The following is a 16,236-nucleotide window of genomic DNA, read 5'->3' on the forward strand; positions in this document are numbered from 1 at the left end:
TCTTTTGGGCGGATAAGTGGGTGACTCCCTAATTGTTGAAACCCAAGCATTGAGCAGTGGCTGCAGAGGTAGGCTAAAGCTGTTGAACTTCTCGCTCAAATGTAAATATGACTTTATTGATTTTTTTAAATGTTGCAGGTGAAAAAGTAACCAGGTTTGTCAAAAAAGCATCTGCAAATTTTAGTTGGGCGTGGTGAGAAATTAACACACCACCTGTTGATTTTAAAATAAATCAATTACTAACTAGGTAACTTGACACAGCCACATACGAAACCCGGACGTCTACGTGAAGGATTGTTGCCTTGTGTTTTAGTGCGCTACAAGGTGTGCCATCGGGGCACCGCAGCCTCCTTAACATATGCCCTCTGGAGAGAATGTCCAATGCCACGCTCATAATGACAATATTGGTGAAACCCACCATGTGTACTTCCCCACCCGCTACCCTTTGTTGGGACCTAACCGTTAGGACTACACAATGCGGCCTACAGAAGCCTACACATGCGGCCAGGACAAAGGGACAAAGGGGATTAAAATCTACACCGCCATTTTAGTTTCACATCTCACCCAGGTGAGAGATGCGACGCCACCCAACGAGTGCCCCATTGGCTGACATCTTCAGGGAACCCCGGGGGGTCCCCTGGAGCGGCCTGAGCTTTATAAACTGAAGCCGCCCGGAGAACGCTCTCTTTTTCACTCTTACTCTCTGGCTCCCACTCCTACCCGGGCGCTGGTTCCAGCGCTTCCATCGCAACACCACGTTGCCACGGGAGGCGACCCCTCCACCAACAGGAGGTGGACACGGCCCCGCAGCGCACCGCTGCAACAAGAGGAACCAAGCCGGTTCCTGCCTTCCAGCTACCAGACGCTGTCTGAAGTAAGCTGACTAAATCGCCAAGCCGCGATTATATCGCCGCTCGTGGAAGGAGGAAACACCAACTGTTTTCTTTATTTGAGTTTGATCAACGAGAGGAGACCCGCTCTGCTCTCGTCTGGACGAAGCCGACTCATCACGTCCCCCGCTGACGCCGGGGACTCACGAACCACCGCCGTTATTTCTGTAACAGTGTTTCCGACTAACCTCCGCCATATTCGCGAGCTCAGAAAGCCTCTACTATCAGTTAAAAGACCGGTCTCGCGGAATAAACGCCAGTTCATTCACGCGAGCCCGTGTGATAACGGCACGCTTTCTGTCCCTCCGAATATCGCTCGCGCATCCTCTCTCTCTTTGTTTGTGTCCCGCTAACACACACACACATACACGCCGCACACACGTGTCCTAAGCCAGCTGTTCCCGGCGGGCGCTAGGGACATAGCTACATCTGGTGGCTACATACGGCTATCTCTCTCTCTCTCTCTCTCGCTACTCCATCAGACCTCAGTGGCTCCGCCCCTGAACGCTGCGAGGAATAGCTCCACCTCTCTCTCTCTCTCTCTCTCTCTCGCTACCCCATCGAACCTCAGTGGCTCCGCCCCTGAACGCTGCGAGGAATAGCTCCATCTGGTGGCCGCCCATAGCCATCTCTCCCTCTCTCTCTCTCTCTCGACACGCACACACACACGCACATGCACACGCACATACGCACACACACACTCCACGTGTATATCTCCCTTTGTTTAAGCTAAGCTTTGTGTGTTAGGTAGTTAGGTAATAAGGCTTTGTTAATTGCAGTGTTATTGATTGTGATCATTATTACTGATTTTAATAAATCTTATTATATTATAACTAGCGGTCTCTCGTGCTTGTTGTGTATATGTCACTGGATAACAGCAGGTTGTGAAGGCTAGTGCTTGAATTTCACGCCTTTTTAATTGTTCGATTGGTTTTGTACTCCTATGCCAATGATCACGATGATTGGCATGTGAGTATAAAACCTTCATATTGAGACTGAATACAGTTTTAGGTTATCTTTTCCCTGATCCCAGGGTGGTGCCCCGTTTATTCATGATTATATCATGATAATATATTAAATATAATTATTAATACCGATAATCATATTGATATTGATAGTTAACTGTTGATAACCAAATCTGCTCCTGCTACAACCCCAACACCTTCCTTCATCATTTTCATGGTGAGGATAACTATAATCTGTGCATCACTACTGTTAAACTCTGAGATTCTCCCCACACAAGATCTCATAGATGAATGATTTGTAATTCATCTGTGGTTTCATGGTACATTTAATACTTCATACAGTGTAAACCCCCCAAAATTAACAGTTAAAAACAGCTGGATTATGTAGGTCCATCCACTACACCCTGGACAGATTTTCTTCCTATTTATTGGCAAAGTCAAAGTGATCAAGGGTGTAAAGTCATAAAGTGCATGCAAACAGTCCCGATGTGTTAGACATATGTTACACAGATAAAACGAAAAGCTCTCAATACCAGCCATCTATATTCTGACCCTCACCTGTGGGCATGAGCTTTGGGTAGTGACCCCCCCCCCCCCCCCCCCCCCCAAAAAAAATGAGGTCGCAGATACAAGCGACCAAAATTAGCATCCTTCCTAGGGAGGCTGGACTCCTTAGAGATGATGAGGAGGGTGAGGAGCTTAGCCAACCAGAGGGAACTCGGCGGAGAGCCGCTGCTCCTTTGCATCGAAAGAGGCCAGCTGAGGTGGTATCTGATCAGGATCCTGCTAGATGCATCCCTTTAGGTTTTCCAGGCATGTCCAACTGGGAAGTGGCTCTGGGGTAGCCTTAGAAAAACGCTGGAGGGATTATATATCCCATCTAGCCTGGGAATTCCTCGGGGGCCCCCAGGAGGAGCTGGAAAGTGTTGCTGGGGGGAGGGACGTCTGGATTGACCTCCTAAGCCTGCTTCCCCTGGGACCTGGCCCCAGATAAGTGGAGGAGGATGGATGGACAGATGGCCTCTGTACTCCCTGTGAAAATTGACTAAATCCGTGTTGTGATCCGAGTTGTGACCAAGTTATACTGAACATGACATTTGAGTACAATTGTTCAACATGCAAAACTAAAAATGTATAAAATAACCTGTAACAAACAGGTGTGTGTTGTGTGTGTATTATCAGCATAAAAGCTGTGCTTCTCAAGATGTTTTTTTTAATTAACAGTATATATATAAATCATTCACTGATACTGATGAACCCATAGAAAAGTGGCCCAACAAGTTTCCCTCAGCTTTATTTTAGAGAGTTTCAAGTCCTTGGTTTTATGAACTGCAACTTAAATGTTTTGGTTCACGCTCTCACAATCACACTGTACACTACCTGCCCAGCAGCAAACAGCAGACAGGCAGTTTGCATCCAGCTGATGAACATTGTGAAACATGATGAAGCAGCTACAGAGCCAAGGGAATGTATGCATGCCCTCGTGCTGCATTAGATAGGATAAAATAAGTAAAATATAAATACTACAACAAACTTTTTTCAAAATAAACCCATATTAAAAAGCATACAGCCAGAGAATATATAGGCTACATACATGTTGTATAATGGAAAATACATTTAAATAAATGTCTAACATCAATAGATATAGAGGAGTTTTACTGTACTGGGAAATCAGACGCAACTGTCAATATAAACACATTTGAAAAGAAAGGAAAGGGAAGTATGGATTCCAAAGTATTGACGAGATGGGCAAACTAGCAACAGAATCAATATGAGCAGAATTCCAGTGGAGCTGTCGATGTGAAATAGTTACATAATGAGAAACAGGCAGTATTATACAATAACTAAATTAATAATAGTCTCCACATATCTGAAGGTTTTCTCTTACTGTTCTGACTTGTCCCAGCAGTTGGTAAAGATGCAAGATGGATGTATGGTTGCATGCAAGGATGGATGGATGGATGGAAAAGGCAGGTACTGTGCTGGAAGATGTAGAAGCCAGACAGAGTGAGTGCAGAAGATCCAGGAAAAGGGGGATTAGCAGAGATTCAGGAGTGGGTCAATAGCTGGTGTAGCTCAATAGAGGACAAAATAAAGTAGAACAGGCAACTTTACCAAAGGGCACAATAAACAAGACTGGAGCTAGACTGACTGGGTAGCTGAGTCTACGATCTGGCGGCGTTGTGGAGCCTAGTATTTAAAAGTGGATTTGATTGACGGCGGAACACAGCTGCCACCCATCACATGCACACCTGATCCCACTCCTGTAATCACAAACACACAGAGAGAAAGAGCTGCTCGCAGTTAGGGTGTGACACCAATCTGCATATTTGTGCAAATTGAAATATTTCAACTCAACCAAGAAATCCACATGATGCTGTTAAATATAAGTCTATCAGCATTGGGATTTTCGTCCTGACGTTGCAGAATCAGACATAAGAGGAAACAAATGTTGTCTCCTGTGTCTGTGGTCCCCCAGAGGTCTATCTCATATTATCACATTAGTCCAGAGACCAGACCAGACTATGTGGGGAAACCAGAGACTGTCTGTGGTCCCCCAGAGGACTAGATAGTAGCTCGCATTAGTCCAGAGACCAGACCAGACTATGTGGGGAAACCACAGACTGTCTGTGGTCCCCCAGAGGTCGGGATAGCAGCTCACATTAGTCCAGAGACCAGACCAGACTATGTGGAGGAACCAGAGACTGTCTGTGGTCCAAACAATGAACTTGCTGCCGTATTTATGTCTAAATTACCTTATTTGGAGTGTTGATGGAGCAGCTACAATGTTAGCCAGACTACGTTCAGAAAACCAGCATTTTAAAAGTTGTTTGCTTGTCGTCCTGCAGACAGAACTAACACATAATGTGGATATTTCAGCATCCTTTTTATTGGTTTATTGCAGTTAAATCACAGCTAAATAGTTTATGTCTCACACAGACACACACACACACACATGCCAACACACTCACACGACCCTGCAGCTAAAGTAACAGCCATGCCCTTCCTTCTCACTTTTTCCTCTCCAAGCAATTATGTCTACATCCTGCAGCGCTCGTATCCTCGTCATTACAGTTTTTCTCAATTGTTTACACACAAATACTGGTACTTGAGACACAATGACCACAACATGTAACTCATGCACCAACACCCTGAACTAGCTCTGCTAAACTGCAAGCACAATTTCTGCTTTACACTCAAATTGCAGTATTAAAACACACTTTTTTCAGAACACTACACACAATTCTCTGCATTTGGCAGAATTTTCATGAAGAAAATCTCTTGTTTTCACTAGGAACACACTGCCATTCAAAATTCTAAAGTTAATTTCCCTACTATGCACACTGACTCATCACATGGGAAAACACCTGCAACACAGTTTTACAATTTGCAATCAGAGCATTAGCATAAAAGTGCAACAGGTGAGCTCTTCTGTTTTGGAGCAATGGATGCCAACATTGGCAACAGAGGCAGAGCCAGAGGAGTGAGAGACGAGGAGGAGCCTAGCATGGATTTGCCATGCTAGGCGATATTTCCCCCGCTGCTCAGCCATCGCTTGCATTGCCTGTGATGTGGATGAGGTGCTGTGACCGAAACAGAAGAGAGGATGCGGGATAGTTGTTGTTTTTTTGTTTTTTTTGTAACTGTATACAGTCATTTCTTCTGGTTTTGTATGTAGACCACTGTATATGCAACTTTGTGTTGGTTTGGATGAACACTGTGTACATTACAGTATTCTTGTGGGAAAAATAAAATATATAAAAACAATATATAACGTATATATACTAAAATATTTTACAACACATTTATGTATGTCTGTAGTGAGTGTAACACTGAACAAAAAAAGGCCTAAGTCATTATGGTAAATGGAGAAGAAGTGTTCATCGTGTTTTTCATTGAGCACATCAGTGTTCAACTGGTTCTTATAAATGTCTATTCATATGATGGTTTGTGTGTGTCATTTGACAACAAAATACCATTTTGAGAAGAAATAACATTGTTCTGAATGTAAAGTTTCATTTTGCAGGAGAATTGAGGGGTTTTGCCCATTGTGTGTGTGTTTTTTTGATTTGTGTATAGAGTTCTGAGAGTATGAGGCATGTTTTCAGAAAATGTGTGTAAACGATCGAGAAAAACTGTAAGCCCAGCTTTTATTGAACATGACGTCACGGGCCATTGAATCTGACACTATCACTAGTGGTCTTAGAAATGTGCTGGGAAATTTTAAGCTGAAGGCAGCAACCACAATCAATCAGCAAATGTTTTGACAAACAGGTTTGTAAAGGGGCAAAGTTCGCTCCTTGTGGACGGATATCATTGGACGTGAAAGGAGAAAAACACCTTGTGGCGTCAATCGCCGTATTCAGGTATCGAGGACTAATTTTACAGTAACTACTTTGGGTATTTTAATACAAACGGAAAGAATTACTTGACCCTGGCTTGACACTTATCTACATAAAAGGTTCTCCCAAAAGGACAAAGAAGTTAGAATAGATGAATATTTTTTAAACCTAAGCTTAAAATATCTTTTAACACTTTTTTTTTATGGCTGGAGTGCCATGCAAGCCTTTTTATTTTATTGTTTTATGCAGAGAGAGACAGTGTGGAAAGGGGAGATAGAGGGGGAAGACATGTGCGAAAGAGATTGCCGGGCCAGGAGTCGAACCACTGATCTCCGCGGCGAGGCTGAGCCTCCGTACATGGGGCGGCTGCCTTATCCACTGCGCCACCGAACGCCCCTTTTAACACTTTTAATTGAAATGAAACAGGCAGCTCAGGTGCATGGACACGTTCAGGAGGGACCAGTTTTCTAAAGTACGGGTCAAAAGGAAGGTTTTCTTTTTGAGCAGTTGTAGCATTTTTTTTCCCAACATTCCCACATTGAAACAGAAACTTGTGAATGCCTTTTGTGACTATGTCTCTCTGCGCCAATTGAATGCTATGTTGAGCTATTCAGGTCAGGTATTATTCAAATCATTCACATTGCTCTCATGTGAATCATAGTGTTTGAACTGCATGACAAAATAAGGGAACAGCTGCACAAAAGTATACGTACATTTAAGCAAAATCATTTACTTGGAGGGTTATGAAAGTGCAGTTCTGTAACCTCCAGCCTGCCTATTCTATGTTGCTTGATTATCATAATGATGTGTAATTTATCTGTTTATTAATTTATTCATAGTGTTATTATAATTACTCATTATTCAATAAATACAACTCTCCTAATTCTGAGATGATTAGGTCTTTGTCTTGTATACGATGATAAATCATGAGATATGATGTTAATGTTATAATTCAAGGTTCTCATAATTACAAGTTTAATTCAACTAACTAAAATGTCTCCATTCGTTTTCTTTGATAATTGCAATGCACTTGCACAGAACAGCATGCACACCAAATGTTTGGCGTGGGTTGATGTTGGAAGGAGAGAGTGAGCAAACAATACAATAGTTGTTAATGTTCGAATAAAGCATCCAAGAATACAACAACAAGAGATATGATTAAGTTTGGCACCATGGAAAAAAAGAAAAACCTGCAAAAATACACAGGCTACGAAAAGGTTTTCTTTCTGTAGTATTTATAATGTTATGTTCATATATTGAATGTAATAGTTTGAATTAATAAAAAGAATTGCTTTACAATATATTACAAGGTGATCAATCTCTTTTTGATGTGATTTATTATAGCAACATAGCGTGGAATATGGACATTAGTGTTTTAAATTGGTCCAGTATTGAAGGAGAACGCTGCTGATGGCAGCCGCAAAACAGGCTGTAATATCATCATATCAGGGATCAACCCACCATCAAGTGCTTGTTTCTGCCGCCAGCAGGCTCAGATTATTATCATAAGAACCTGACAACATTATGGAGAGGACCTTTGTTATTACCCCCACCTGATCCAGTCTGTGTGCTATTGTGTGTCTCATTCAGGTGGTTCTGAAAGTGAAGTCGACGTGCATTAAACCTGCATTCTCTCTGCTGGCCATCAGGGGGCAAATCCTCTGGTTGCAAAAAGAAGTTTGATTTCATGGAAGGGGGCTGCACGGTGGTGTAGTGGGTAGCACTGTCGCCTCACAGCAAGAGGGTGCCGGGTTCGGTTCCCGGGTCGGGCCCTTCTGTGTGGAGTTTGCATGTTCTCCCCATGTAAGCGTGGGTTCTCTCCGGGTTCTCCGAGTTCCTCCCACAGTCCAAAGACATGCAGGATGGGGATAGGTTAATTGATGACTCTAAATTGCCCGTAGGTGTGAATGTGAGTGTGAATGGTTGTTTGTCTCTACATGTCGGCCCTGCGATAGACTGGCGGCCTGTCCAGGGTGTACCCTGCCTTCGCCCAATGACAGCTGGGATCGGCTCCAGCACCCCTGCGACCCTGAATACAGGATAAGCGGTAGACAATGGATGGATGGATTTCATGAAAGTCTGTGGGACTCTACACTCAGAAGCTGAGGAACGTTTATCGAGCCCATGTTCACCCTTGTCTGTGTTGCTCATGTTGAAGTCATGCAGCACCAGCATGCAGCCTCCTCCTCCTCTCACCAGGAGACACAACTCACCGCTCCCTTGAGCATTTCATTCATGGGTGTCTTTAGCTTTAACGACAGTATTCCCTCCTCGCTCACTGTTTTGTGACAATCGTCAGTATGTAATGATAAACCACCCACTAATGGTGGTTGTATTAGAGGGGAGTTAATGGACAATTCAATTGATGGAGATACATTCTTAAAAAGTTAGGGGTTCAAATTCCTTAAAACTTAAATCTGTACCAAATTTAATACCAATATCATTTTAAAATGTTTTTATTAATGTTTAGTTTGAATGCTTTTTTACCCTGTCTAAGAAGCACTTTGAGATTAAGTTTTATTTGAATTTATGCTATATACATTAAAAATGTAATTGTTATAATTATGGTATGTTTTTTTTAATCTTCATCAACAAGACCAGGTGAAACCTATAGCTGGACTGTGTGGTCAATGTCTTTGATTGCAAATCACATGACATGGTTAAGCTACATTTGAGTAAAATCTTAAAAAAATAACTCTATACTTCTCAACTTCAACATGTTTTTTTATTTCAATTGTTTTTGTTGGTTGTTGTTAAGTCACCAGGGCAACACTGATGTTGATGTCACAGAGGAAGCACACCTCACTTCTTTCCTGAATATGTTAATTTGAACAAAGATGAAGTGTGATGACGACTTAACTTATGCCCGAAATAAACAAATAAATAAATAAATAAATGTTGTAAATGTTGAAGAGCTTAGTATTAGGGTTGGGTGATTCATTGATGAACATTTTGAAATGCATGTGTCAGGGGCAAGCCATGTTCCTCTTGATATCTATATGATTTGATTTGCCATTTGGAATTGAGCCATAGGTTTTGACACGTTCAGAGTGATGGTATCTCTGGCTACTATAACAGATTCAGACTGAACATCTGAACACTGGTTGATCTGAAATTAGTTTCGAGTCAAACAAAAATATTTTAACTATATTCGGATATTATGCGTCAGTTGAAATCAAATCTATGCATATTATTATATACATTATTATTATTTTATTATATTTTCATTTTCTAAAACATAATTTGTTAAATTACTCTAATAGTGAGAAGATGCAGCGCATGCTGACTAATTTTCAAAGATTCAAGATTTTTTTTCAGTAGCAATCAGGTTGATTGACAACATGGGCGATTTATCGGCCAGCCGATTAAATCGGCCAACATCAAGCATCGCAGCTATATCTGTGTCAGCGCATTCTCTGGCTAAATGGTGTCATTACATCGTTTGACCAGCAGAAATAAAATAAAATGCCAAGGTGAACGGCGAAATTTAATGAAAAAGAAATAGAAAAACTCTAAAATAAGCAGGCAAGTCCAAAATCGCTAAATGCTTTTGGATAAAAGTATGGGTTTAGAAGAGACTTACAAGTAGACACTGACTCAGCCTTATGTATCAAAAATGTTTTCCCGCATAATATTTGCATCGGTCCAAAATATCCCATGTCGGTCGGGCTCTAATACCTGATATCTAAATAATTCTCATTTCTTCAATGTGCAGTCCCAATCTAGTGTGGTGCAGCTGTAACTTTGCCATATAGGAGTCCTGCCCTTGTTAACACCAGGCATTCTGTGTAATCCCCCCCACTATTTACTTCCACCAAAAGCCTCTCCTCCACTCCGTCTGAGTCTCCTTCACACTTAATCCACAGTAAAACCGGCCTGTATTGGCAGACGTCTCCCAAGGGGACCCTGCAGTTCACTACCTTGAGATGTCAGCAGAGCCAGCCCTGCTTTACAATTGATCTCGGGGTAATCTCCCTCCCTTGGGCGCCAAAGCATCTCTTGGTGAAGAACGATTAAAGAATCTGTCAACCCGCCGCCGCCACTACCTCCCCTCTATAGCAGACCACCCTGTCTGACTCTCATCAGCAGCGGTAGCATCAGTTCACATCAGTAATAACACTGCCCCGTGGCGTCTCTCCTCTCTTTTGTCCAGGACAGTAGAGGCCGTTGGATATGTGCATCAACCGACTCCCTCCCATGAGTAACGCCCTTCAGATGATATTATATTTGCCGATTGCCTCGACTGAGTGCAGTAAACTGGCGGCATTGGTATGAATCAGTCTGTGTTAGTTGCTGTGGCCCTCATCGTTATCTCCACCACCGCAGCTATTTTAGGAACCGCATAAATAAGCGTAAAAGAGCCGACTATAATTACCTCTATTCTTTATGCGTTATCACTCACTTCAGCATCATTATAGTCTGCGCTGAAACTTGTTAAGGTTATATCCATGCCGAAATTAACATCTTCATCTTTAATGACTCCGTCTCAGTTTCTCATCCCAAGAAGAGGATCCTTCCCGCTTGACAAAGTGGTCTGAACTATCCTCCGCTGAGGAAGGAAAGAGAGCTCAGAACTTTTTATTTTATATTCCAGTCAAATTACTGCTAGGTTGCTTAAGTTTCTCCCAAGTAAGGCCATGAATAATTTAGTGGGAAATACTGGAATAGCTCATAAAAAGTGCTTGAGTGCTTTGTGCAAACTTTCAAACTTGTCAAGATTTCATTTTCCTACATGAATGAAGGATTTATTTTCCTTCATTCTTGCAAAGATATATAGTACTGAAAGGTGGAATCTGTTGAAAAGCTAGCTGGCGACGGCTACTTCTACCATAACAATCCATGTTTAATGGATGGTCCATAGATTTCATCATGTTAATATATTCAAGCACGCTGTTTGGATACTAATAGAAAGCTGCAATGTTGTTATTGTTGTTGTTATTATATACTTTATATATATATATATATATATATATATATATATATATATATATACTGTATATATATACTGTATATATATATAGTATAGGATTATAATCATAATCATGGATGCATCAATTGTTCATCACTTTAACGTTGCCGTTGGTAAACGTGGAGCTCAGTTTAATTACTTTATATAATGGTAGAGTAGTAAAAAAAAAAACATCGGGGGATGAACTGCCCATTAATATATACATAGGAATTTTAATCACATCTCAGGGATCATTTGGAACAGGTATCCTCACTTGACTTAAGTGTGGATATCAATGCCAACTCTATTCTCTCAGAGGACGATAATATGCGATTAAAAGCAGAAAAAAAAGAAAAGAAGAAAATACCCACACATGAGTGTTTTGTTTTCTTTATAGGTTGAATATTAATTCCTCAAATACATAGTATTTCTTTACAAATATTGTAAGAAAATGAGCACACAGTTAACAGACTTCTTTCCATTTAATAAATATGATTATAAATGCATAAAACAATTACACACAGCACAGTTGAGGTCAAATGAAAACACTAACACCTTACCGTCTGTTCTTATACAAAAGCTGTACAGTAATAAAACTCTTTTTTTAATTATTATTATTAATATTTGTCTACAAAAATAATAATCTTGCTAATTCTGCAGGGAGGCGGAGATAGAGAGAAAGACGGAGGGAGAAAGAGGGAAAAAAGTATAAGAAGCTTGTCTACAACTTGTACCCTGGAGGCCAGAGATCCATGGTGTTCGTAGAACTTCCTGTCTGTATAACTTCAAATCAAGTGATGAAAAGCTGATCGTTTCCCAGTTCTCTACATTATAACTAGAAGCAGGAAATCGTGTGTGTGTGTGTGTGTGTGTGTGTGTGTGTGTGTGTGTGCGTGCGTAGGCTTATCTCGAGAACCGTCCATCTGATCTATGTCACACCTGGTCACTGTATTGCTGGGGATCAAAGGACGAGCACCTGCATATTCAGACTTCAAACATACATGCCCAACACATACCTGCTATGTTTACATGTGAGTGCCACCATCACCACCATCCTACTGTTGGGACCTCACCATTAGGACTACACAATGCGGCCTACAAAAGCCTACACATGCGGTCAGAACAAAGGGACAAAGGGGATTAAAAACTACACCGCCATTTTAGTTTCACCTCTCACGTAAGTGCGAATTGCAACGTCACACAACTGGTGCCCTATTGGCTGACAACCGCAAGTAACGCCAGGGGGTCCCTGGCAGCAGCCGTGAACTATATAAACCAGCGCCACCTCTTCTCTTCCTGCTTCCAACACGCTACCAACGCAACACCACGTTGCAACGGGAGGCGACCCCTCCGGCAGCGCACCGCTGCAACAAGAGGAACCAAGCCGGTTCCTGCCTTCCAGCTACCAGACGCTGTCTGAAGTAAGCTGACTAAATCGCCAAGCCGCGATTATATTGCCGTCCGCGGAAGAAAGAAACACAAACTGTTTTCTTTATTCGAGTTTGATCAACGAGAGGAAACCCGCTCCGCTCTCGTCTGGACTAAGCCGACTCATCACGTCCCCCGCTGATGCCGGGGCCCACGAACTACCGCCGCGAACGCCGTCATCGCCAGGACGGACTCGCAACCTACGCAACGACACCAGTAAGAGGCTATCAGTCTGGGCAGAGACATAAGTGATAGTGTAGGATATGCTTGTAATTCTTGTTAATGTGTTTTAAGTTCTGATCGCGGACCGCCGAGTCCGTTGGTTCATGTGCTGCTGTATTTGAATGCTGATTGTGTACCCACGCAGCTGGGTTGATTTCTGTAACAGTGTTTTCGACTAACCTCAGCCATATTCGCCATAGTTCAGTAAGCGTCTACTATCAGTTAAAAGACCGGTCTCGCGGAATAAACGCCAGTTCATTCACGCGTGCCCGTGTGATAGCTGCACGCCTTCTGAGCCTCAGAATATCGCTTGCGCATTCTCTCTCTCTCTTTGTTTGTGTCCCGCTAACACACACACACACATACGCCGCACACACGTGTCCTACGCCAGCTGTTCCCGGCGGACGCTAAGGACATAGCTACATCCGGTGGCTACATACGGCCATCTCTCCCCCTCTCTCTCCCTCTCTCGCTACGCCATCTGACGTCAGTGGCTCCGCCCCTGAACGCTGTGAGGAATAGCTCCATCTCTCCCTCTCTCTCTCTACAGACACGCACACGCACACACACGCACGCACACACACACACACTCCACGTGTGTCTCTCCTTCTGTTTAGCTTAGTTTTGTGTGTTAGGTAGTTAGGTAATAAGGCTTTGTTAATTGCAGTGTTATTGATTGTGATCATTATTACTGATTTTAATAAATCTTATTATATTATAACTAGCGGTCTCTTGTGCTTGTTGTGTATATGTCACTGGATAACAGCAGGTTGTGAAGGCTAGTGCTTGAATTTCACGCCCTTCTTAATTGTTAGATTGTTTTTATACTTCTATGCCAATGATCACGATGATTGGCATGTGAGTATAAAACCTTTATATTGAGACTGAATACAGTTTTAGGTTATCTTTTCCCTGATCCCAGGGTGGTGCCCCGTTTATTCATGATTATATCATGATAATATATTAAATATAATTATTAATATCGGTAATCATATTGACATTAATAATTAGCTGTTGATAACCAAATCTGCTCCTGCTACTACCCCAACACTACCTTTCTCGCATTGATGCACATAAACAAACAGAAGCAGCAACAGTATTGCAACCATTACATGAGAGGCAACTAATAATGAGGTTGCAGTTTGCTCTGCTCACCCCTCCTTTTCTAACAACAGTCACCTCCAAGTAATGTAAAAACATGAAAGACCCTCTCTAGAGCCAGTGTTTGGTTTGTCCATTCTGGGCTCTGATAGAAACATGGCTCACTCTGTGACGTGAAGATGACCTGCTCTCTCTTTGTAGATGTAAACGGCTCATTCTATAACAATACACAACTATCATTCGTTTCAAGTGATTATACATGAATGAAAACATGGTTATGAATATAATATGTATGTCTCTGAATAGATCCCTATAAATCCTTCACATATCCTTTACAGGCCATTTCATTTCAACTGAATATTACTGATACATACAGTATTAACAAACATATTCGCAATATTAAAAAACTTCACAAACAAATTATACACATGATATACACGATGAAGCAGAAACCTTTGAATACCCGAGGTTCTGGCCCTGATTGCCTAGTAGGTAGTCTGGCCTTACCACTTACTTCAACAATTTCAACAATTTTGCCATTTTCAGCTCAGAGCTACCAAGAAATACCCTCATCTGGATTCATGTTTGAACTTGTGACCCCTAAATATTCTTTTATCACTGTCAAAATCAAAATCAACCACTGCAAACTTTCCTCACTGGGCCTAGTATTTAGTCCTACGCAAAGCAGGTGTGTGTTGCATTCAAGCGTCTTATCACTCTTCTGTAGAGTTCATAATTATATTCTCTATTGATTGTGTCAGAGATGTATCTGCGGTGGCCATTTCTGTACAGCTACGTCTGAACAATTGTAGAAAAGAGTATTCATAGTTGACCAAACCACACTCCCTCTGTATTGCCATATTTCCACACCAAGCATGAAGAGGAAACACTAATCCAAAAAGGTTGCTTCTGGACATTTGAAAACCATCAATCCAGCATTTACATGTGTCAAATTTTGCACATAAAGTAGAGCAGGGCTTGACATGATCTGAACAACCTAACCATCCATGTAGCCTGCTAGCATCTGCGCTATAGTTCTCCTGCTGCTAAAATGAGCTGGGACAAAGATGGTGTGACTCAGGAGCGGGTCCGGACATAAGCCTAAATGTGTCCTTAGCCAGCCTTGAGCTTGACTGGGCACATTAAGTATTCAAGAATGCAACGTCTTCTTATTCTGTCCGAAAGAACACTCATAATACGTCTCGGCCCCAAAAAGCACTCTTCCATCTCTCTTCCATCCTCTCTCTCTCTCTCCCTCTCTCGATCTCTCTCTTTCTTGCTGCAACGCTCTTTGGATTCTCCCACAAAGTGGTTGTATCTCATTCCAAATGTCACGTTAAATCTGAGCTTTGATAAATTCTACTCTGCCTCCTGTATAGAGGTTAACTGTGATCGGGGTTTGGTTGCGAACCACTTTTCTTCGTGGGATAGTCCTCCTGCCCCCCCTCCCCCATTTCTTCTTCTATTCCTAAAAGGTGTAATGGTTATATTGGGTGGTCACTTGCCGTTGGAAGGTGCAGTGGGGCATCTTAGCCAAATGAATGGCCACTTATTCTGAAGCACAAAACATTTTACAAACTGGTATGTATCATGAAGAGTACAAGAAGCATTAGATTAACAGCAAATGTTAAATTAACTCAGAAAAACCAAACCCTGTATTTTTGTTGTCAAATTAAATATCAGAAAAAAAGGAAATATTTCCATACAAAATTGTGTATTGTGCCATGAATCAGCTTTCCAAGAGACAATGGACCAAAAGCTTTGAAGTACCCTATCGACATTTTAGAACAGCATTTCTGTTTAGTATGACATTTATTATTAAAATACACAAATTTATAACATAGACATTGATGATTTACAAAATAAATGTGTAATTCACTTCAATACCATTGATAGTATACAATACCAAAAGTATATTCATATGAATAAATAATACACTACTGTTGTTAGCTTCATAGAACAATCTCAGTTATGTAAGAAAAACCAAAACATTGTTGCTTATTGAATTTTTTTTACCCTCTCTGCATCATGCTGGCACTCCCTCTGAAGTAGGGAGAAATTAATTGTATAAATAAATGGATATTTTTAAATGTTTAATTTATCGCACATATGTTGAAAGAAAATCCAAAATCTGTACAACGTTTCTTCTGGTTTGAACAGAGCACAGTATGTGTCAGCAGGGTCCAACATGCACAGGTATAAAGCTCAAAACCATTGTGTCCCAAATGTAAAATGAAATTAAATTTTAAAAAATGGTAATCCAGTCCATCATTTAGACGATGTACGTTGGGAGTTCTGTGGAGAATTTCACATGTACATGAGGTTTCATACATCCTGGG

At 41.6% G+C, this 16,236-nt stretch overlaps 1 protein-coding gene across 4 annotated transcripts in view; it reads right to left on the reverse strand.

The window, feature by feature from the left end:
- Positions 1-16,236, reverse strand: part of sorcs1 (sortilin-related VPS10 domain containing receptor 1) — a 274,281-nt gene that overhangs the window by 31,363 nt on the left and 226,682 nt on the right. For all 4 annotated transcript variants that reach the window (XM_084004951.1, XM_084004950.1, XM_084004952.1 and 1 more), the window contains one exon: positions 13,846-16,231. In XM_084004951.1, coding sequence (XP_083861077.1) covers positions 16,170-16,231 — 62 coding nt within the window. In that variant the 3' untranslated portion in view covers positions 13,846-16,169. The remainder of the gene's footprint in view (positions 1-13,845; positions 16,232-16,236) is intronic.

Source organism: Eutrigla gurnardus (genome assembly GCF_963514095.1).
Source record: "Eutrigla gurnardus genome assembly, chromosome: 3".
NCBI classification, from domain to species: domain Eukaryota; kingdom Metazoa; phylum Chordata; class Actinopteri; order Perciformes; family Triglidae; genus Eutrigla; species Eutrigla gurnardus.